At 41.7% G+C, this 23,280-nt stretch overlaps 1 protein-coding gene across 2 annotated transcripts; it reads right to left on the reverse strand.

The window, feature by feature from the left end:
• Nucleotides 1–1,086: 1,086 nt before the first annotated feature.
• PROK2 (prokineticin 2) lies at nt 1,087–16,529 on the reverse strand. Of its 2 annotated transcripts, XM_023249960.2 has the most exons (4): nt 16,327–16,529; nt 12,804–12,929; nt 4,043–4,105; nt 1,087–2,705 (listed from the first exon to the last, which is right to left on the reverse strand). In XM_023249960.2, exons 1-4 carry the CDS (start codon nt 16,408–16,410, stop codon nt 2,601–2,603), a joined length of 378 nt encoding a protein of 125 aa, XP_023105728.1. In that variant the 5' UTR covers nt 16,411–16,529; the 3' UTR covers nt 1,087–2,600. The 2 variants fall into 2 exon arrangements, with proteins under 2 accessions (XP_023105728.1, XP_023105729.1); XM_023249961.2 differs by lacking the exon at nt 4,043–4,105 and having other exon boundaries at nt 16,327–16,480.
• Nucleotides 16,530–23,280: the final 6,751 nt, after the last annotated feature.

Below are 23,280 nucleotides of genomic sequence, written 5' to 3' on the forward strand. Positions count from 1 at the left end.
TTAAAAAAAAAAAAAAGGTTGAAGTCCGAAATGATAGTTTTCAAGAAAGTCAGTGTTTGCAAAGGAATCCACAGGTCCACTTGAGTTTAGCTCATAGGTTCTGGCATCAGATCTGTTTCTCTCCCAGCATGGATGGAATTCACACCCGATAATGACATCAAAGTAGATTGCTGACTTTAACTTTTCTTGCGCAAATTTTCAGTTTGCCTTACCTTGCAGAAATTCTGGCCTATGAAGTCCCAGTTTCAGGGAGAGAGTGTCCTGAGGAGGGAAGAAACAGCAGCACAGTCTTTATAGTGCAGGAATTTGTGCACTTTGTGTACAGTGAGCTTAAAGAATCTCCATGGAACATGATTATGAGTTTTTGAAACAATTATTCGAAAGATGCTAACCCTGGTGACAAGTTAAAAGAACAGTAACCAAATAAAGCTGTACCTTACAAAGAACGGAGTTAGTTATTCCCCAGTAAAAATAACAATCGAGGGGAGAGGTTAACAAATAGTAAGGTTCTGTTTTTCTTTGAATGGTAGTAGGTGAGTCAGTAGATATAGTTCTGAGTTTTCTACACAAACCTCACATTCCTTCTCATGGCTATACTACGAGCTACCTCTTTTTAGTGATTTTTTTTTTATTGAGTTGGTTGATGTAAAAGCAGAATTTTATAAAAGTCGTAAGCTTTTTAACTTGGGTGAAAATGGATGGTTGACCCAATCAAGTTTTCAGACTTAAGAAAAAGGATGTACCACACATTACAAGAAAACAACATTTAGCGTAACGGCTGAAGTGCCTGCCTCTTCACCCATAATTTCACTTGCTGAAGGCGATGTTTTTCCAACAAACTCACTGAGGAATGCTTCTCGCACACAAACTAAACTGAACCAAAAATAATACTTCTGTGACTAAATATGGTAATTAGTACAGCAAAATCTCATTCATTTATTTATGGGACATGTTAGCCCCCAGGGTAACGTTACACACAATGTGCAACTGTGAGCGCCGGCTGAATAAGTTAAGTTACTACAAAATGGACGTTTCTTTTTTTTGCAACGGTTAGTGGGTTGGCATGGTCAAGTTTACTCAGTTGAACACATTTCATAAGCTGTTTATTTGTTGACGTTGATTCCATTTACAATACTTGGTGGGTTTTGCAAGGCTGGGCCACTGGCATCACCTTAAGGCTATCACCTCGCATCCTGCCTGACCACTCTTGGTAAACACTGGGTCACTATATGCTGAATCAATACAGTGAAATCCCATGAGTCCATTCCTGATTACAACCAGTTCTGCATATCACAATTTTCCTTCTTGTTCCAAAACCCTCACCGATTTACACATTGTTTATTTTTTGTACTACCTTACAATTTCATGCAAACAGAACTTTCCTGTATGTAAAGTGAACACGCAAATACTGTTGGTGCTATTTTACCAATTTGGGGGTCTTTACCCATTTTAGAATGTGAGCTAATAGAAATCTGCTTGTAATAAAAACTGACAACAACTGTGACAAAAATAAGGATATAATATTAAAATAAATCAAATGATATACAATACTGTCATTATTCTGATACAGAATTTTTACACAGCAATATTGATACAGGGACACATGGCAGGATGTCAGGTAACCCATTACAATAGACCTTTTGGTTACAAGTTTAAATTACAGCTTAATACCGACTTTAAAATGGTAACTAGTGTTATGCCAGATTAAAATTAATACTTCCTCTTCAAGGGACATTTTCTGGAAAATCTCTAATTATGAGACTTAAAAAATAAACTTCACAAGAAGAAAAAGAAGTGTAACATATTGGAGAAGTGTTTCTTACTAAAAAACCCAAAAAACCCTAAATCTAGAAATAAGGTCTAAACGGACTTTCCATGCCTTCTGAGCTCACACCTGTCACACAGCGGATCTGAGGTTCTGTCGCATGGACAGGTTCCACGAAAGCTGGAGAGTATGCCCACCTCTACTTCGTCCAGGAAAATTGTGGAGTGTCTAGTTCAACCACACACCCTTTGCTGTTTAAGTATCAGGCAAAAAAGCTTGATTTTCCACACTGATTTTCCCAGCAAGCTGAAGGATATCTAACAACCCTGTTCCCCTCGTTAAAATGCTAGAGGGCCCAGAAGGGAAATGGCAAAGAATAAGTGGGGGCCTTAAAATTCTTTGAGGAGAGAAAAGAGACCAGAGGGTGTGTGTGTGTGTGTGTGTGTGTGTGTGGTGGTGGGCAGGGCTGGGGTGAGGGGGTTTCAGACAAAAAGTTTCTGTAACAAAAGACCAAATTCTTATTCTCCTCATTTCTGTGAAAATGGGTGAGTTACTGGCATTAAAAAAGGCCAGACCAAGCCAAAACACAAACAGGGAAATGAGAACCGGTTCCATGATGCCCCGCACTCTACATTTCTATCCAAAATAGAAATCCTCTTTCAGAAAAAAAAAAAAAAAGTCATTTAAACATCAAAGATAGAAACGTTACTTGGATAGCTGAGGAAGCAAGAGCATTTCTTTCTGGCATATTATACTTGTTGGGCACAATCACAAGTAAATAGACTTTACAGACATCATGTGGTTGTTCACATTTAAAGTTTCTACTCTGAAGTGATTACTTTCGGGCTAAACAAATAAATCGATTAAATGAAGTCCGTAAACAGGCTAAGCCCGGCATACATGGACATGTGTGATGCATTCTCCGCCCAAAAAATGGAACCTAAGATAAAAGAAAAAAACTGAGTCAGAGCAGGAATCATTAAAAACAAAACAAAACACCAAAACACCCAAACACACATAACAAAAAACAATTCTCGAGAAATCTCTGAATAACAACAGCTGGTGTTATATGGTGAACTATTCATCAAGTAATATGCTCAGCTCTTTATATATTATCCTTTTCCATCCTTACAACCACTCTGTGAAGATGACAAATGCTTTAATTATACCCATTTTACAGATGAGAGACGGAGGCACAGAGAGATTAGTAACTTGCCCAAGGTCACATACCCAGAACTCGAAGCTTGGCTGGCCACCTGGGCCAGAGAGACCAAGCTTTTAACCACCAAGCTACACTGCCTTTCACTTCTTCTCATTTTTTGGTCTGTATATCATCCTACTAATGAAGCTCATTAAGGAGGGCATAACATTATGGGCATGTTCACATTGATATAATGAGTAAATATGAAGTCACTGACAAGGATCAACACATAAATTCACACATTTGCACACAGATGGCAGAGGGGTCAAAATTCCGGGGGGGGGGGGTTGGAGAAGAACAAAAGAGAAATTAGGGAAGGAGGCAAGCTCGAGTCACAGAAATGGAACAAACCAAGCCCTGGCCTAGGGAGAGCCAGCAGAGAAAGGTCGGATTCATTCCAAGAGTCTTCCAGTGGGTATTTCTCAGTCTTGCCCATGCCACGAATGAAGCTGGGCTAAGGAGGCAAGTGGCATGGTGGTCCTTTGTCTGAGGGGCACGGGAGTACCTCAAAGTACATATTCTTTCTAGAGGCAAAGGACAACATCCATTCTCCCTCCCCTGGGAATCGTGCCCTCTTGAGAATCTGTCTACTTTGCAAGTTATAGCAAGAAACTTTCAGCCCAGGCCTGGAGGCAGTTGATAATCAATGAAATGGCAGATTACTCCCAGCCAGGGTAACGTGAGAGAGAGGCAAGCTCTCAGAGACTCATGCCTCAGGGATCCTTTTTCGGTTGACACATGGCACAAAAATGCATCCTTTCTGTTTCTCAATTCAAATGCTTTTTCCGCTAATCATTCTTAGTGGATTTCCTAATTCTATTCCACCAAAAGAGGCCGCCCCATACCAATTATCTGTCTTGAGGAGGAAATCTCGGATACATCTTCCAGATGCCTTCTAAATAATTTCTTTGCACATAAGAAAAGAAAGACTGTGCAGACAGTGACAGAACCATTCTAACCTTCTTTTGTGGTTGAAATAATAGGACAAACCCAACTGTATGGTGGTCCAACAACGGTCAGGACTGATTATTCTGCGCATTGTCTTTGGGTTGGTACCATGCTCATGTCCTTCTTACCTCCTTTTTCCTTTTTCTTCTCTTCCTCTTTCTTCTCTCCTGCCTTCCATTTCCAAAATGGTTCTGGAAGGGCCAGGGAAATGACTGTGATCAATAAATACAAAAGGAAGAGAGGGAAGCAATAGGAGGGCAGGGTGTGCATGGGGTGAACAGGCAGAGACACCCTTCTGCCTTTTTTTCACAAGGGCCTCATTTTCAGTGCCTACACGCAGGTGCCACGGCCGTCAGCTCCATGCAGACTTGTGCGCAGAATGGTTCTGTCACTGTGTGTGTCAAAGGGCACACAGATGGCTAGCTCAGTTGTTGGCATGGAGACCATGTCAGAGGAAGTGGGTGCGGGTCGACTGGCTTAGACGATCACACGTGGACCGTATAAGAAGTTAGCACCCAGGACCTTCATCATCTATTCTAGCCCTGAGCCTCTGAGTGCTTCACTTTGTCAGACCTAAAACCACTAGCATGGGCCAGAGGTTCTGAGTTGGGGGGGATTCTGTCCCAGAGGGCACATCTGGCAATATCCAGAGACACTTTGGTTTGTCACGGCTTGGGGGAAGGAGTGTCAGTCACATCCAGTGGGTGGAGGTCAGAGAATGCTGTTTAACAGCCTACAATGCACAGCACAGCCTCCCAACAACAAACAACTATCTGGCCCAACGTGCCAACAGAGCTGGCGTTGAGAAAAACAAACACGGGCAGCAATAATGAAGGAAAAAGACCCGAAATAAGCGTACGAGAACTATAATGCACACGTCCGGCTGTTCCACATGGACAACGCCAAACGTGTTTCTTTCATTCACTCATTCAGCAGTAGTTCAGTGAGGGTCACCAGCACATCCATCCTCGTTCTAGGTGCTAGGATACAGAGATGGACAGGAGATGAAAGGCCTCTGCCGAGCATGGAGCTTACTTCTTAATGAGGGAAGACAGGTAACCAGCAAGACAGTTTAAGCTATGAGTAAGTGTCCTCATGGTGCTTACAGTCTTGTGATTTGTCCTTCAAGACACCATGATCACTCTCTGGCCTGTCATGTGGGTTCTCAGTACCCTGAAGAGAGCAGCAAAGGAAAATAACAGTGGAGACCTGCCATGGCCAGGCTTCATAAGGCACTGGGCATCAATGTCACACCAAACCCGTGTGCCAGATTTTTGCCTCATTTTGACACAAGCCAAGTGGCTTCTTCTTTTTTTCAATGCGTATTTATTTTTGAGACAGAGAGAGAGCAAGAGAGAGCAGGAAAGGGGCAGAGAGAGAAGGGGACAGAGGACCTGAAGCAGGCTCTGTGCTGACAGCAGCGAACCCGAAGTGGGGCTCGAACGCACGAACCATGAAATCATCACCTGAGCTGAATTCGGAAGCTCAAGCGACTGAGCCACCCAGGCACCCCGTAAGTGGCTTCCTCTTGGGCTGAAGTAATGTGGCTGACTGCAGTCACCCAGCTGAAAGTGGACATGTCACAGACCCAGTCCCACTTTCTTCCAGAGTTTGCTCTTTTCTCAAATACCACCATCCCCCCCACTTTGAAGCTTTGTGAAGAAATCTCCTTTGTGAGCACATGGCACTTAGCCTGGTCCACAGGAGACACTGGAGAAAATATGTGTTAAAGGCCTCTCTCCTGGCAAAGCCCCCACCACAGACTATGTGCCACCTGAAGGCAGAGGGGTGGCCTTCCCAGATCCTGTGGCTTCTGCTCACTCGGCACACCAATGCCTGGCACAGGCAGGAACCCAAGGGGCTCATGCCACCAAAGTTAGAGATGGATTTACTGCGAAGCCAAAGAGGGTGAGGGCCTTCACTCGTGTGGTTCCCTGCAGGGCTTAGGTAGGGCCCTGGCAGTGTGTTCACAAGGTCACAGGTCTGTGTGACTCTTTAAAAAATATTGTGGGGGGCACCTGGGTGGCTCAGTGGGTTGAGCATCCAACTTCGGTTCGGGTCATCATCTCACAGTTTGTGAGTTCGAGCCCCACATCGGGCTCGCTGCTGTCAGCAAAGAGCCTGCTTTGGATCCTCTGCCCCCCTCTCTCTGCCCCTGCTCTTTGTGCGCTCTCTTGCTCTCTCTCAAAAATAAATAAAACATCAAAAATATTGTGAATTCTTCTTTTTCTTATTGAGGGCACCAACAGGGTATTAGCCTAGGCCCAGATCTGCCCTGGCAATCTTAACATAATGATTAGACTGTCTTACAGGACCTTTTATACCTGGATTCCCTTGTCTTATTCTTATCAAGTCCACTTCCCCTCTTTCAATATCTGTCTTTCTTTCACCCCCTGCCATAGATATTTTTCTTTTTCTTTTTTTTTATCTGCACCTGCCCTTAGCGGGTTTTCCTCCTCCCCTTCCATCTGTGAGCTCATAATGACAAAGAACTCCATTTCTGATATTATACACTTATTAGATACTTGACATTTTCTCAACAGGCCCGTTCATTTCTAGATCTACATATACTGTGTGACAAACTTAATAGATATCTAACAGCCAGATACATTACAAAGTATATAGAAGATGCATATTCAGAGGCATATATATAGCCAAGGAGCTAACTATTCAGTCCAAATTTGATGGCTTATTTTAGAATTAACTCAATCCGTTTCTTATAGACTAAAATTTGAAACAGAAAATTCTAGAAATAGCCAAGGTAGAACCTTTAGAACTTTCCAGAAGGCATGATTCTTATCCATTTGTGGCATTTTTAAAGAGAAAATAATAGCACTGCCACAAAACAAATGTATTGTTTGTGATTTCTCTCACAACAGAGTCAGTTTTGCTAAAGAAAGAAACATAAAGAAGGATACATGAGGGTGCCTGGGTGGCTCAGTCAGTTAAGCGTCTGACTATTTCAGCTCAAGTCATGATCTCACAGCTCATGGGATCGAGCCCCGCGTCGGGCTCTGTGCTGACAGTGTAGAGCTTGCTTGGGATTCTCAATCTCTTTCTTTCTCTCTCTCCCCCGCTCCTCTCTCTCTCTTCCCACCCCTCCCCTGCTTGTGCTCTGTCTTTCTCAAAATAAATAAATAAACTTAAAAAAAAAGCATACATGAAGAAAACTGTGGTCATGTCACATAAAAAGCACTAGTCCAATATGGGAGGAATTGGGGGGGCAGGCAAAATGGGGAAAGGGGGTTAATGGAACAGTGGCAGATGGTAGCTAGACTTTGGATGGTGATCACTTTATACTTCAGACAGATCTCAAATTACAATGTTGTTTGCATAACTTACATAATTTATATACCAATTTTATCTCAATAAAAAAGTTACGTGTTTTTAATAAAGCCAGTTTTGTACATTAACTTTTGTCAACAAAAGTACATAGTTCACAAAATTTCAAATAGCCATAGTAGTGCCTAAAATAGAAGCCCAAAATCTCAGAATTTCTGCCACTCCCAGTCTCCAGTTTTAATAATTAGGAAGATCGCCAATGTATTTGATTGGGTCAAGTCTTAAAATGTTTCTTCAATTTTTTTTTTTTGGAGTAAGTATATATTCATACAACCCTAAATAATGCAATTATTTGTCTTCTTGTGAGTAGAGGGTTCACATGGAACTGCACTGTGCCCTCTGAAAGAGTAAAGGAAAACAGGGAATGAGGGGGTTGGCCTCATGGGTTGTGTGGAACTTCACGTGGGTTGGGGAAGCTGTTGGCATATATGCCCGGGGCCTCTGGGTCTAGAGGGGAGTAAAATACTGGCAAGAAGTAAGGGTGGTAAGGATGGGTCTAGGGGAACCCACGTGGCTCTCATCTGTGGCAGCCACAAGTACCCCTTGTGGTAGGGAGGACACACGAAGTATGTGCCTGGGTAGCTGCTGGGCACCTAATACAATGGTGCTGCTGTGTCCCCTCACTGCGCCCTGTGAGGCTAAGTACAATGTAGTGTGAGGCCAGGGGTGCCCAACCAGAACAATTTCCATCTCCCAAACTGTCACAGGGAACATTTGTCATAGTCCGGAGACACGGCTGGTTGTCACAACTGAGAGAGGAGGCTGCTGACCTCTAGTGGGAGGAAGCCAGGGATGCTGCTAAAACATCCTATAGGGTCCAGGCCGGCCCCCACAACAAAGAGCTATGGGGCCCATACTGTCAGCAGTATATTTAGTATATCTGTCAGTATACAGACTAAAGTATATTTATGTCCTCTGAGTCTTTCTAACAATGAACTTGTATGCACAGCCATGATGCTGTCCTGAGGGAGAAAATGTAAATAGTGGCTTCTGACACCTGTGATAGGAAACATGAGGAAATTAATGTACTAAGCTTTCTTCGACCCATCTTCCACTAAATTCTATACTTACATAAGTTATATTTTAGTTAATATTGTTTTAAGAAGTACTCTCTATCCTGAAATTATAATTACAATGTTTTATCATTGTAATTCTAAATTTATCATTTTAAAATAGAAACAGCTAATAATTTTTAAAATCTTCCTTTAAAAAAAACACAAAAATGTCCCAGGTTTTAACTGGAAAAAAAATGTTTTTTCAGAAAAGGAAAATATATTGGTCAAGTATTGAAGTGTCATGCCATATATATATATGTGTGTGTGTGTGTGTGTGTGTGTGTGTATATGTGTGTGTGTGTGTGTGTGTGTATATATGTGTGTGTGTGTGTATATATATATATATGTGTGTGTGTGTGTATATGCGTGTCTATATACGTGTATATATATACACACATATATATATATATATGTAAAACCCAGAAAACAAAAAACAAAACTGGTACAAAAAAGTGTTAAATATACAAAACAGAGCAGAAACAACTTTTTGGAGGAAACACAGTTGTTTAAAATGAAAAAATAGGGGCGCCTGGGTGGCTCAGTCGGTTAAGCGTCCGACTTTGGCTCAGGTCATGATCTCGCGGTCCTTGGTTTCGAGCCCCGCGTCGGGCTCTGTGCTGACAGCTCAGAGCCTGAAGCCTGTTTCAGATTCTGTGTCTCCCTCTTTCTCTGACCCTCCCCTGTTCATGCTCTCTCTCTGTCTCAAAAATAAATAAATGTTAAAAAAATTAAAAAAAAGAAAAAATAATAAATCACACATTATAAAAATAAAAGTATTAATCACAGAATGATAAACTTCCAAAGCCAAGCAGTAATCAGAACAGGATAGAAATGGCTAATCTTTGTCAACTGTGAAAAGTGTTGGTATTAATTAAAATATTAAAATAATGTTTTTCTTTTTAAACAGTAAAATACTCCTTGCAGACATACGATTCAGCAATTCATCCTTAATTGTTAGAAAATTGTTAAAAATGAATACATGTTAAAACTTTCATTTGACCAAATATGTATTTGGAAAACATACACTCTGTCCTTCTTAGGGAGGATGATCTTTTATTCTACTTTTGAATTATCAAATGTAAACTTAAAAACTGTACAATTATAAGATTATAGCCTAGCAGTCACTATAAAGTCCACAAGTTAGTTAATGCATCTGAAATAAAACAGTAAACTGAATCCAGTGACTATCAATTCCTACCTGTAGTTTGTAATTTCATTCATCAAATATTATTCACTTTATCAAAATAAACACACATTTGTGGCTAATGACTAAGTCAAGCCAGAATGGAAAGTTTAAAATTTAAACAGGAGCAGTCTGCACTTACAGTCTGGTGTTTTAAAAACACTGATCCCTGTGACCCTTCTTTAAAAACAAAGCAAAACAAACAACCCCCCCCCCAAAAAAAAGAAGAAGAAAGAAAGTACTGAACACGTCATATTAAAATACAATTTTCTATGCAGTGTCTACATTTTTACCATTTACCGATGAGCTATTAAACTGTAGTCTGAAGTTGAATTCTATATATTACATTCACCAGGAAACATTTACAAACATTTTTTTCCTCAAGTTGTTTTGAATACAATATAGTGGAGAGATAATCTGGAAATAACTAGATTTTTACCAGGATAAGTTAATTCCGCCCAGAACAAATAATAACTCCTGGACCTACTCTAAAAATAGGCCACTGAAATAACCGATGAAAACGTATTTTCAAGACAGAAAAGTATCCAGGATGAAAAGTTGTAACACTGAGTTCTAGAAAAACTTTTCAGGTGGGCATCTGAATAGGGGAAAAGTTAAGATCTGACAAAAAGAAACCTTTCTTTTTTTTTTAATCCTTCAGTTCTTTTATCACTTAATTCTAATATGAAAACCATAATTTGTCATTAAAGACTTCATTATTAAAACTATGGTAAAAACAAAGTGCAGAGATGTACCTGGGTTTATGGGAGAAGAATGATTTTGTTTACTCTCAGAAATGACCTTGCACGAGACCTGAACTGGAAGTTATCTAGAAACCCAGGGAAACACTATTTGGTTCTCTTTTTTAAAATAACCTCAGATTTGGGAAGCTCATCAAAACTACATAGGATGTGACAAATTCCCATGCGGACACCATTATCTCTCGTCCCACACAAACCAGTCTTGGTTAACTGGAGTACAAAGCGTTCCAACGAAACCGCTTTTGTGGAGGCAGAAGAGTATGGTGATTCACACCACAAAAACACTGGCTGGAGCGTCAGACAGAAATGGAGCCCGGTGTCTCTCTGCAACCTATCACCTTGTGACCTCAGCCAGTTACTGAGTCTCCTCTGAGGCTGCAGGTGGTTGTATGCAGCACAGGACAGAAACAAATGTGCTTCATAGGCACATCTTGTATTAAATTAAAAAAACGCATATATAACATTTAGTACAGAGTGTGGGGTACGTCACAGCCTTCAACAGGTGGCAACTGTAATTGCTATGAATACAAACAGCAGTTGAGTAGAATGTGTCACTTTCTCCTTGTTTTAGCAAGCAGGCCACGTGACTCTAGTATGCAGGGAGCGTAAGGTTATGCTAACACTGTGTGAGAATGTCATTCTTAAAAGAAAAGGTTAAGAGTAGACTTTTCAATGGCTCAAATGACTCACATGTACAAACGTGGACTTGCCCTTGATAAGGGTGATGAAAAACGAGACATCAATGCCAAGGGTGACTGGGTTGGTGTCACTTCCCTGCAGGGAGTTTGGCATTGAGACAGACAACTAACGGCTTACAACCTTTCCTGTCTTACAGCGGCCAAGAATAAAAGGTGCATGTCATACTTTAAAATGACTGTAAAACCACAGGAGGGATGGTCTACGCAGAACAGGAAGTATTTCTCAAGGAAACCACAGGAAAGCCAAACAGCCTTCAGAGAGACCCAAACAAGTGGAGTCTCTATTACAGCTCACAGAACTAAAACAATCCAGTTTACTGCATTACCTTTACTCCGAGAAAGTCAAAATAGTAACTGTTATCTACAACTGTAGCATATGAGGAAGATGGTGGGCCTTACTACAGCTTTCAACCCCAAACTACATGTAGAAGGCGGGGTCGAGTTTGCTTCAAAAACACTCCATCTATTAAAAAAAATTGTTTTGGGGCACCTGGGTGGCTTAGTCGGTTGGGCGGCCGACTTCGGCTCAGGTCATGATCTCGCGGTCCGTGAGTTCGAGCCCCGTGTTGGGCTCTGTGCTGACCTCTCAGAGCCTGGAGCCTGTTTCAGATTCTGTGTCTCCCTCTCTCTAACCCTCCCCCGTTCATGCTCTGTCTCTCTCTGTCTCAAAAATAAATAAAACGTTAAAAAAAATTAAAAAAATTGTTTTAATGTTTATTTATTTTTGAGAGAGAGAAAGAGAGGGACAGAGCACAAGCAGGGGAAGGGCAGACAGAGAGGGAGACACAGAATCTGAAGCAGGGTCCAGGCTCTGAACTGTCAGCACAGAGCCCGATGCAGGGCTCGAGCTCATAAACCGTGAGATCATGGCCTGAGCCAAAGTCAGCTCAATGGACTGAGCCATCCAGGCGCCTGGTCACCCCATCTATTTTAAAACAGGAGTATACAACACGGAGAGAGAATGCTGCAGAAAGACTGAGCTCTGCCTCCCAACAAGCCACCTGGCCTGGGAAACGCCTTTTGATGCTCTGGACTTCACTTTGCTGCTGGGTGAAACCAGGAGGTGGCACTAGGGGAGCAGTCACTGTCACCTGGTATTGCTGGGGAAGCCTGCCGAGATCCCATCATTTTCAAAGTTTTGATCTGGAAGGGCTGAGACTCTCCAGTCTCCACAGACTTTTCTGCTCCCTCCTGACTCCTACCCACCCTTTCCTGAAGTAACATAACTGACAGACCCTTGCGGACGGGACAGTCTGCAACACACCCTCTAAAGCACCGTCCAACCCTGCCTTCATATGGTCATACCACTAACTGCTAAAACTGTCCAAAAGTGTTGTTGAGGTCATTAGGGTATTTATACTTGAGATAAAAGAATAAACTGGAAAATTAAACGCCATTAACCTCTAGGATTATGAACTGTGTACTGCGTAGACTAAGGGAAAATAGAGGATTTTTAAATTAAGATACAAGGTAACTGTATCATTGATGGTTTTCAGTAAGAGACAAAACACAAAGTTATTTACCTCTGCCTTATCAGTACGTCTGATATTTGTATTTATATTGTCCTAAATAATTTTTAGGCAAATTCATGGTTTTGAAGTTATTTTTATGACATGTTTCTAAGGTCATGAAAGCCATGGTATGAAAATGATTCACAGGGTGAGGACAGTAGAGGACACAGCTGGTTATAATGGAAGGAGAGAGGGGAGAGGATGTGGTTTCCCGTCGTCACCTTCTCTCACTTGTGATTTCAAGCGCATTACCCTGGGTTTTATGCCATACAGGCCTTGCCGGGAGTTGAGTTACCACAACGTAAGGGAACCACTGAGCACCTGGGTATATATACTAACTTTACGAGTCAGCGGATGGCAGCTGTCTCCCACTTTGCCCATAGGTGTGCAAATCCTTATGCTCTTAACCCAGATACTAACAGCACAGCACATGCCTCCACCACACTGGGGGTCCTTGTCGCAGGCCTGAAAAGTAACAGACAGACAGATAAATACAGATAGCAGGGAAGACTCAGGCTAAGGAAATCCAAAATTAGCAGTAAAAAGGGCTCTTTAAATATCCAACCACTAGGATTTTAATACTCACGCATAAAAAATAACTGTAATCTTCATTTTCTTGAACATATTTAGAATAAAATCTGATCAGAAGAGATTTTCCTAGTTTAAAAACAATGGCCTACATAATGGTCCACACATTATGAAAATCTTAAATCAATACACATAGAAAATGTTATGTGTGTTAAAAAACGCACATAGAAAATCACCTCTCTTTTCTAGGATTTTGTGGCTGAATTGGCTTTGAACTTGAAAAACGAGGCTACATTAGTCTTATACCATACATGGCCATTAGGAACTACATAAATTGAATCAAAAGATTTTATGACTATTAACTGCAGAATACGTTGGGCCCAATTTTAAAAAGGGATTTAAGTGGTCTCTAAATCTGGCATGAAATGCTCCAGACCCATAAAGGCACTGATGTAAATTTTAAAAGTGCTCATTCTCCCTTTCAAATATTTGCATTTTGGTCCATGAGACTTGATGTTTCTCACACCACTGACTTGATTTTCACCATTTCCTCTTTAAAGAAAGAAATTTCATGGGTTGGGAATGGACAAACCAAGACTTTTGTCTTCTGTTATGCTTTTTTTGGGGTAAGTAACCTACAAAAAGGAAATTATTGGCTTAGGATATACATATGTGTACATTATAAAATCAGTGGAACTATTCTTTAAGATTTATCCGATTTAGAAATGCAAACGACAGATACACTTATCAACAATGATTATTCAGGCCATCTGTTCCCAATATAAAAATTGTAAATACAAGTAATTAAAGAATCAACTATGGAGAAATTTTCATACTCTCTCTAAATGGAAATAAATAATGCAGTCTAAATTTATTTGCATGAAAATAGATCTAAAGGACAATTGTTCCTTCCTAGAACCAACAAAAAATAGGAAGCTTAGTTTGAGTGGTGTGCAATACTCTGTTTTGCTAGAGCTAAGGTAAAACATACTGTACTGTATGTGTAAGAAACTAAAAAGTCTACAATTTAGACAGAAATTCAAGTTTTTAACATTTACTGGAAACAACTAGCACACTCTTCCAAAGTTCTTTTTCTTCAATGTTTTGGGGCCAGTCCCAAGTTCTCAAAACATAAATATATGAGCACACCCTTGTTTACTATTTTTCTTTAAAAACTACGAACCATCTAGCTCCAGGGTTGGTTTATTTCCCTCATGAGAATTTTTTTCTCATTCTATTTAAGGCAACTATCTGATCAAAAACTACAGTTTTCACTTCCGACTGTTAGGACATTTATATGAAAACATCCAAACGTTTCTATTTTCTAATTTTTATGCGTTTGCCAGAAATCACGTACATGTGGCCTTTACATTCCGTAAATGAGAGGTTCAGTACGTGATCTTTTCCAATATGTTCTTAACAAATCTATGTGGAATATAAATCAATTTCAAATGAACGACATATATTACAAAAAAAAAAAAAAGGTAAATATTTAAGGTGGAGGTTTCAGGCAGTATTTTATATCAACAGATGCCCAAGACCCAGAATTCTGAAGCCCCACTAACCCTTTTTTATACGACAATCAAAAGCCAGCCAAAATCTTTTAAAAATTCAATCAATCACTTGGATGTTTAACATCCTGAAGACGAGAAGTTACTAAGTTTTTCATTTGGCTCCAGATGGTTCCTGTCATGAAGACATAACTACATTTCTTTATTGCCATGTCGCTTAGAGAAAATTTTTTAAAAAATCACTGAGGTAAAACAACAACAAAAACAGTATATGTAAGTCCACGCTAAACTTCTCTAACAGATAAACATTCAATGTGATAAAATTTCATTTTTGTAACAAAAAACTTCAGTTCTTGGAAATATTCACAAAGAATTGCATAGGTTTATGTATTTTTAATTAGACAGCTGTTGCCTAATGCCCCGCATCCTTAACCCATTGCAGATCTATTCAAATAGTGTTGTCCTGTGAATGGAACAAAAAGATACTTATATTGCAGAGGAATTCTGGGCTCAGAGGATTAGGGAGAAATTTAAAATGAGCCAGCAGGGGAAGAGGGGAAAAAAACCCCAATCATGTTCCAACTCATATATTAAAAAGACCTGTAAAAACTTGTTTTTTTCCAACCACACTGACAAAGCTATTCAAATACATTTTGTAAAAACCTCTATTTTAATAAATACCACAATGCTTATAATACGTATTGGATATAACCAAATACTGTTACTGTGCAAGGTCTTTCAAGATGCTATAAACCCTATTAACTAACTTGGGAGAGTGGAGCTTTATTTTCTCAATACAATGACATTTCCCTCAAATTTAAATATTTCATTACGCATCATCTGTTCAAACATAAAAGGTTTATTGAAATCCCATGATGTGCACTTAGATAATTGAAGTAATTTCATGGAGGTGTTAATTTAAGACTTAAAAAAAAAAAGAGTAAAGCAGGTGAACAACCAGGAAACGGTAGCAGTTTTGCATTGTTGATGTTAAAATAGACAAGATTTTTAAATTTTGTACTGTAAACTCATCCTTCGGGTGCACCCAGAGAAAACTGTTGGTAGGAGCAGGAGAGAAAACTGAATCAGCTCCTACTTCCAAAAATGATGAGGACAACTTCTCAAAGCTGAAACTAACACCTACATTGCAACCTACTCCATAATTATGCCGGGACACTGGAGGTGCTTTATCAGGAACTGGAAATGGAGAACTTTTACAAGGAAAACCTCAAGACACTGGGGGGGGGGGGGGAAAGCCCTGGAAACAGAAGGAAGTGCCCCCATTGCTTTTCAAAGCGCACACATGGCCTCGGACCAAGTTATTTCTAAGGGTTTCTGCGGAGGAAGCCAGACGAGCAAATTCCTTGACCATAGGACAAGTCTCAGGATTGGGGGATATTCGTCTTGCCCCTTTGCATTTCAGAAAGGGCCTCGCAAATTGTAAGGTTCGACGCTGGAACGTCTCAAAGAAGTACTAGAGAAGACTCTGAAAGCAAACTTCTTTCAGCTTAACAGAAAAACCGACCAAACTCGAGGAGAGAGCTTGTAAGGAGATCGGACGGAAACAAGCGGGAGAAGGTGGTGATAAAGGAGGTGGGTAACACTTCGCTCACTTTTTCTTCCAAGTCGCACCCAATGTCCCGGACCGTCTGCCGCTTTTGGAGCAGCGCACCTCTCCCAGCGCGCCAAAGGGCCACCGGGGCAGGTGTCCCTGCCCGGGGCGACCCTCCCCGTGCCGCTCCCCTCCTGACCCACCCACCCCCACCCCCGGGCGCAGCGCGGGCGCGCATCCCCGGCGGACAGGTGCGTCCGGGGCCGCTTACCCCAGTGATGACGGCGGCGTCCCCGGCGGGGGGCGTGAGCAGCAGCAGCAGGAGCAGCAGCGGGGCGCAGCGCGGGCCCCTCATGGCGCCCTCGGGACTGCGCGGCGGTTGGGGGCCGTTGGGGGGCGCGGGGCCGGGGCGCGCTCGCTGGAGCGCGGAGCGGCGGGCGGGCGGGCTGGCGGGCGGTTGGCGCGAGCCTGCGGGCCGTTATAAAGGCGAGCCCCGCCGTGACTCACGCCGGCGCCCGCCCGGCAGCACGCGCGGGGGGCACGGCGCGGGCACACACCCCACGCCCCACGCGCACACGCGCTCCCACCCCGGCCCGGCGGCCCCGGGACGAGCACGTGCCGGCGCGCGACTCCCCGCGCCCCCGCCCCGGGCGCCACGCAGGCAGAGCCCCCCGCGGGGCGCCCGGCTCCCGGCCCGCGCCTCGCCTCCAGCCCGCCGCCGCCTCTCACACGCGCCCGAGCCGCTTTGTGGTCTGAGGCACGCTCGTTCAATGTCCTGGTTTCCAAAGCTCCACGTGCTCGACGCCTAAAACTTGCAGCTCATTTGCTGTGCAGATGTTTAGGGAGCGCCTACTACGTGCCAGGCGCTTGGACACCCGGGGGAGCGGGGAGGGGAGGGACAGGCGCCTCGGAACCCTTTCATTTGTTCTGTAGGTCTTCACAGAGCGCCTGCTGCATGCCAGGTACTGCCACTGGGGTCTGGCCTCATGGTCCAATAACCGAACAGAAAAGGCACACATCAAACAAATAAGCCGGGAAACGTGGAAGACAGGAAAAAAGAACAAAGGGCGAGCAAAATCACCCCTAATCCCACATCCCTGACGACACTGTGGGGTTTGTCCTTCCAGCTGTGGGAGTCCAATTTCTTTCTTTCATTTCTAACGCTTTCCCTTTATGTTCACATCTGTTCCCGACCCTCTCCTCTCTGATTTTCCTCGCATGCATTTCCTCCTTTCTTTAACATTGCGCCAGCTTCAGGCTGAGCAGTTCAGGATGATGCCAAAGGGAAATGAGAACGCCTGGCTTCGGGTGCCAGCCTGAGGCCCCTTGAACTGTAGGTAGGCAGCTCTCTCTTTTACGGTCCAGCCCAGGAAAATCACCCCTCGGTCTTGGAAGATGCCACACAGCACCACTGTGATTTGTTCATTCATGTAAATATGAGTGGAGGGCCTACCGGGTTCTAGACTACCCATGGCAGGATAGTGGCAGATTTGCCCTCTGTCTCTGACCCTAGTTCCAAGGATCTCCAGCCTGTTTTCCTTCAGCGAAAACAACTTCAAGAAGACCCAGCTGTGGCCACTGCCCACCTTGCTTACATCAAAATTTTGGGAAGCCCAACTTTGTTTCTGAATGTTAGAACCTCTGGCTTTCCCTGGTCCCTTAAGGACCAGAAACTGTTGAAAAGCAGATGCTTCTTTCAGCCTCTTTAATAAATGCAGTGAGGAGAGTTGGGACAAAGTTACTTTCAGACTGTGGGGTTCCCCATGCCAAAGCATTCAGACTAAATGTGGAAAAAAAAAAAAAAGGAAGGCAATTATCTGAATGTTAAACAGCTGAATATTTGGAAAACCAAATCTTTGAGTTTTAAAAGCTTTCTTTTTTACCCGTGGTTACGTTTGAGAAACGTCCTGGAACAGAAAAGAAAAAAAGAATAAAACTTTTTTAACTTTGAAAAAATTGTTAAAATTGGACTCACAGTAAAGTAAGTGGAAACAGTAGCAAGTGACAGATTGGTGGAAAGTTTCCTTTTCCAGTCTCCATGCCAACGCTAGCATGGGAATGCTGCCAGGTAAATGTAAAAACCAGTCAACATGGATTTTAACATTCCTACAATTTTTAAAAAATGGTCTATTTCATTTTTGCTACTATTGAATGCCAGCTTGGGTATTCCCTGCTTCTCCAAGCACAGGAAACAGGATATGTCTACACAGGAAAATCAGATTTCAAAAGTGGATGGCTTCATATATGGCTGTTTGGAAAACAATCCTCATTAGGCTGTTTTGAAACAAGATCGGAAACACTTAAAAATAGGGTTGGTTTGTTTTCATGTTGTTTCTTTTGATTATTATTTTTTTTTTCATTGCTTTTAATGCTTTAGAGGAGACATGAAGTCCCCTGGTACGACAAATCTTTGCATCTCAGCTTAGAGAATTTAAGTCTGAAAGTTTCATCTTATAAGAGGAAAGATGAAAGGTTGAGTTTGGATTAGTTCATAAAAACCAGTTAGGTGGAAAGGCCGACTTCAGAATGCTGAGATAGAAATTGAAGAGTGGCTTAACTATTCTATTTATTACTACAACCTGTTGATATTGCCACATGATAAGTGCAGTCCGAGGATAACTGCATACGGACAACCAAACTTTGTGTAGATCAGAGTGGAGACCACCATCTAGTAGCAGGCTATCAAGGTTGAGCTGAATTGAAGAGGCAGTACAGGAAAGGCCATGGGATTTCAAATTTGTGAATCAGACCAACCTGGAATGGAATCCTGAATGACCATTGGGCAAGTGGCTTAAGACTTTCTAAGCTTGTGGGGTGCCTGGATAGCTCAGTCAGTTAAGTTAGTTAGCTCAGTCAGATCAGTTAAGTGTCAGTCTCCTGATTTTGGCTTGGGTCATGATCTCACAGTTCGTGAGTTTGAGCCCTGTGTCTGGCTCTGTGCTGACAGTGCGGAGCCTGCCTGGGATTCTCTCTCTCTCTCTCTCTCTCTCTCTCTCTCTCTCTCTCTCTCTCTCTCTGTCTTCCCCTCCCCTACTTGTGTGTGTGCGTGTTCTCTCTCTCTCTCTCAAAATAAATAAACATTAAAAAAAAAAAAGACTTTATAAGCTTGTTTCCTCACCCATAAAATAGAAAACACCAACCCAAAGTGGTATCGCCTCCATGGGGTTGAAAGGCTATAATACCTGTAAAGTGCTTCCTATAGTACCTAGAACAGACTGTGAGCCCTATTAGCATTACCTCTTATTAAGTCATATTATTTAGTGTCTGATAATTTCAGCCAACCCTGATAGTTTTTTCTGTTTCATCCACCAGATTAGATTATATACTCCTTATAACTGGGCTCTTTGTGTCTAATTTCCCACATGTTCCTCTTGGCACATAGCACAATGATAAGCATATGGCAGATACAAAAAACTAATGATCAACAGGAATATATTCTATGGAAGAACAGACAAGAAAATGGTATACAGCCTAGACACATTTAATTTGCATGAATCAGGGAAATGGAGTCATCAAACAGCTATAGGGATAAATACTTGTCCTGGTGCAGGTGATTCAGGTCACCGGTCTACCTAGGAGACATGGGACTGAACTGAGGTGAACTGGGAGACACAAACCTGTCTCCCAGCAATAACCCTGGGACCCAGGCTGATGAAGGCTCCATCTCAAGGTGTGCTTCACAGGTAGAATGGGTTCACTTGTGTCCCTGCCAAAAGCTATGTTCAAGTTCTAAACTTCCATACCTGTCAGTGTGACCTTGTTTGTAAGTAGGGGCTTTGCAGTTATAATCATTTAAGATGAGGTCAGCCTGGACCAGGGTGGGCCCCAAATCTAATAATTGGTATTTTTGTAAGAGAAAGGAGAAGGAGACTTTGACACAGAGACGTGGAAGAAACATACGGGGAGATGGTCATGTGAAGACTAGGGCAGAGACTGGAGTCATGTATCTACAAGGCAAGGAACGCCATGGATTGCCAGCAACCACCAGAACACAGAAGAGTCAAAGATTCTTCCTCAGAGCCTTCAGAAGAAGCATGGCTTCATCCACACCTTAATTTTTGACTCTTAGTCTCCTGAACTGTGACAGAATACATCTCTGTCATTTGAAGCCACTCAATTGTGATAAATTATTATGGCAGCCACAGGAAACTAACCCAGATGGATGGAACTGGAGGGTTGCACACCAGTTTTCAAATGCATCTGCCTTGAGTTGATGTCTCTCACTTTTGCCCACATTTTAATGGCCAAAGCAAATCACATGATTTAGTCTGTCTTCAAAGGGATGGACAACGTAAATCTGAGGGGAACCAGAAATCTGGTGAGCAAGGCCGTATTTTACAGGAAAGGGATCAACCATGGCTTGGATTCCTGAATGAGCATATTGAACTTTGAATGATTATAAATGATAACGTTGTATTATTCATTTTGTGTTTTTGTTTTCGAGTTCAGTATTCCTTATGCTAGAATTATACCGAGACTCTGAAAAAGAATAAATGTGTAAGTTGGTATTTTCTTTTAGGTGGGTAATAAACCATAATTCATTCAATCACCAGACATTTACTAAATACTTACTATATGTCAGATAATGTGGGAGGAACCGGAAGTACAATAATGACCAAGAAAGATATGAATCCAGCCGTCTGAGAGCTTACAGTCTAGTGGGAAGGACATGAATCAAACAATCATACAATTATATAATTATAGGAAACCAATGTAGTGCACTCGGACACAGCATGTGGGAAGACCTAAAGGTTTCTTAAAGTAAAGAAGCATAAGCCGAGATCTGAAGCTTGAGCTGGATTTAAGTGACATGAAGAATGGGGACAGCAGGAGCAGAGGGGGCTGAACACTCCAGGCAGGGGAATCAGCTTGTGCTGGGGTTTGGAAAGAGCATCCTCTATTATTGACTTTTATGTTTATTGCTCTGTCCCACATACCCTACACATAGCCCAGAATACAAGCTCTATGAGATCAAGAATTTTTTTAAATATCTTTTGCTTACCGATTTGCCTCCAGTGCCTGGAAGAGTAACTGGCACACAGCAGGTACTCAGCAAATATGTGCTGAACAAATTACTGGGAATGTGGAGAAGAGGTTGCAGGTGGGATACGGTAGATGAGGACGGATCTGATGATGTCCAGGGGGCTGTAGTGGTCCAGGGGGCTTCTGCTAACATCATTGGCAGTAAAGAGGGACAGAAGTGAATTGATTCACTTTAGAAGTGAAACAGGTAGAGTTTACTGTTGGTTAAGATAAAGAGTGAAGAAAATACCAAGATTTATCCCTAGGATTCACCTTGTCTCAACAGCAGTGATGTTGGGGATGCAGGAAATTTACCTGGGTGTGGGAGAGGCAGTCACAGACAGGCCTGGGGTGCAGAGAAGAGGCTGGGCTGGGGATAAAATTCTAGCCAGTTTCCTTTAAACTTTTTTATTTGTCTGTATCACATACTATAGCCACAATGGTAAAAAAAAAAAAAATTAGATCAGGGGTTGGCAAACTGTGACCTAGTGCCTGTTTCTGTAAATAAAGTTTTATTAGAACACAGCCACACTTGTTTATGTCCTGTCTATCACTGCTTTTACACTACAACAGCAGAGTGGAGTATTTTTTTTAATGCTTATTTATCTCTGAGAGAGAGGGAGCACACAAGGATGGGGAGACAGACAGAGAGAGAGACAGAAGATCTGAAGCAGGCTCTGCACTGGTAGCGCTGGGCTTGAACCCACGAACTGTGAGGTCATGACCTGAGCTGAAACCAAGAGCTGGATGCTTAACCGACTGAGCCACCCAGGAGTCCCAGAGTGGGGTATTTTTCAGAGACAGATTGTATGGCCTGCAAAGCTAAAAACATTTATGACCTGGCCTTTTATAGAAAGTTTGTATAAAAAGCTCATTGACTCTTGCTTTAGATAATAAAGAAGAGGAATCGCAAGTTTTTCTACTGGTCCTCAGGGCAAATTTGTTACCATGAAATTTTCCTGAGCCTAGTATGGACCGTACTTCAGATGTTCCCTCTGGGTTATCAGTTTAACCCATCTGCTTCCCAAATTTGGGAAGTTGCCCCCAACACTCGTTCTTCGATGGACCCCTGACATGTTCATCATGTTATATGTACTTTTACTTCAATTGCTTGTTACATAGTAGGTGGTCAATCAATATTTCCTGGTAGAACTGGAGGTAGAAGGGCAATAAATTTGTTTGGTCTGACATCTTGAGCTGGAAGACTAAAATATTTTCTCAACCATATAAATCAAGAAAACTTTTATTACCCATGTATATGGAGCTCTAGTTTTTAAAGTGATTCCAGCTTGCTAGAGGACATACTTTCTTGTGTGTCTTCTTCCTATGACTTCTGATTATTATAACATAATAGGTGGACCTATTAACTTCATAGCTGGGTCCCATGTGTCTTAGTAAATGATTTTCATTTAGATGGTCTAAAAAAAGTAAAATAGATATTCTGCTTGTTTTCTTACTCTCCATCTTTCATCACTGTACTATTACACAGTGGCGTTTCTTGTTAACAAACCCATATTATAGTCTGAAATATTTTTTAAAAATAATAACCAGGCTTTAAATGTGACATATGAAAAATGAATTGCTTTTAAAGTTCTAAATAAGACATCTATTTTAATCTATTTCAATGCTGATGATTTCTCTTTATTTTTAAAAATAAATCACCCTGCTTCAATTTGAAAGCCAATTGTCTGTGGAGGCACTAAAATTATTTAGTCTATTCAAGTGATAATGTACAATAAAGTTTACCTATTTTTAAATAGTTGAAGTATAATCGAAGAGAAAGAGTTTTCTTAAAACAATTAGTATAAAACTCATTTGAAATAATACGAGGGGTCAGGATGAATAGATGTTTCTAAAAGATTTAGGTTTTGTTCATTAAAATGCTGAATGTATTTAATATTCATTGCTAGCACTGAACATGGGCCTGAAGGCTAAGGTTTATATATCATGTACTTCATTAAAAAGAAGAGATTGTTATGCAAATCTGTAGTATATTCAGTAACTTTCCACAGAGAAAAAAAGAAAGCACATATAGTAAAGAGTTTTAAGATAAAAACGAGGGCTAGTTAATTACCTCTATCAACATTTATTAGCTATCCATGCAAGTAAATTTCACCTAGCAATTTGTTCTTCTCCCCCATATTTGGAGATTTATTTTTCTACTAAGGGAAAGGCCTTGGAATAATAAGGCATCTGGGCATAG

This window comes from Felis catus, chromosome A2 (genome assembly GCF_018350175.1).
Source record: "Felis catus isolate Fca126 chromosome A2, F.catus_Fca126_mat1.0, whole genome shotgun sequence".
In the NCBI taxonomy this organism is placed as follows: domain Eukaryota; kingdom Metazoa; phylum Chordata; class Mammalia; order Carnivora; family Felidae; genus Felis; species Felis catus.

Coding starts and splice junctions, on each gene's coding strand:
- PROK2 (XM_023249960.2), bottom strand. CDS start 16,410: ATGAGGGGCCCGCGCTGCGCCCCGCTGCTGCTCCTGCTGCTGCTGCTC. Junction 12,930..16,326: donor ACGCCGCCGTCATCACTGGG/GTAAGCGGCCCC, acceptor GTTACTTTTCAG/GCCTGCGACAAGGACCCCCA. Junction 4,106..12,803: donor GCCATCCGCTGACTCGTAAA/GTTAGTATATAT, acceptor TGGCCCTTCCAG/AACCATTTTGGAAATGGAAG.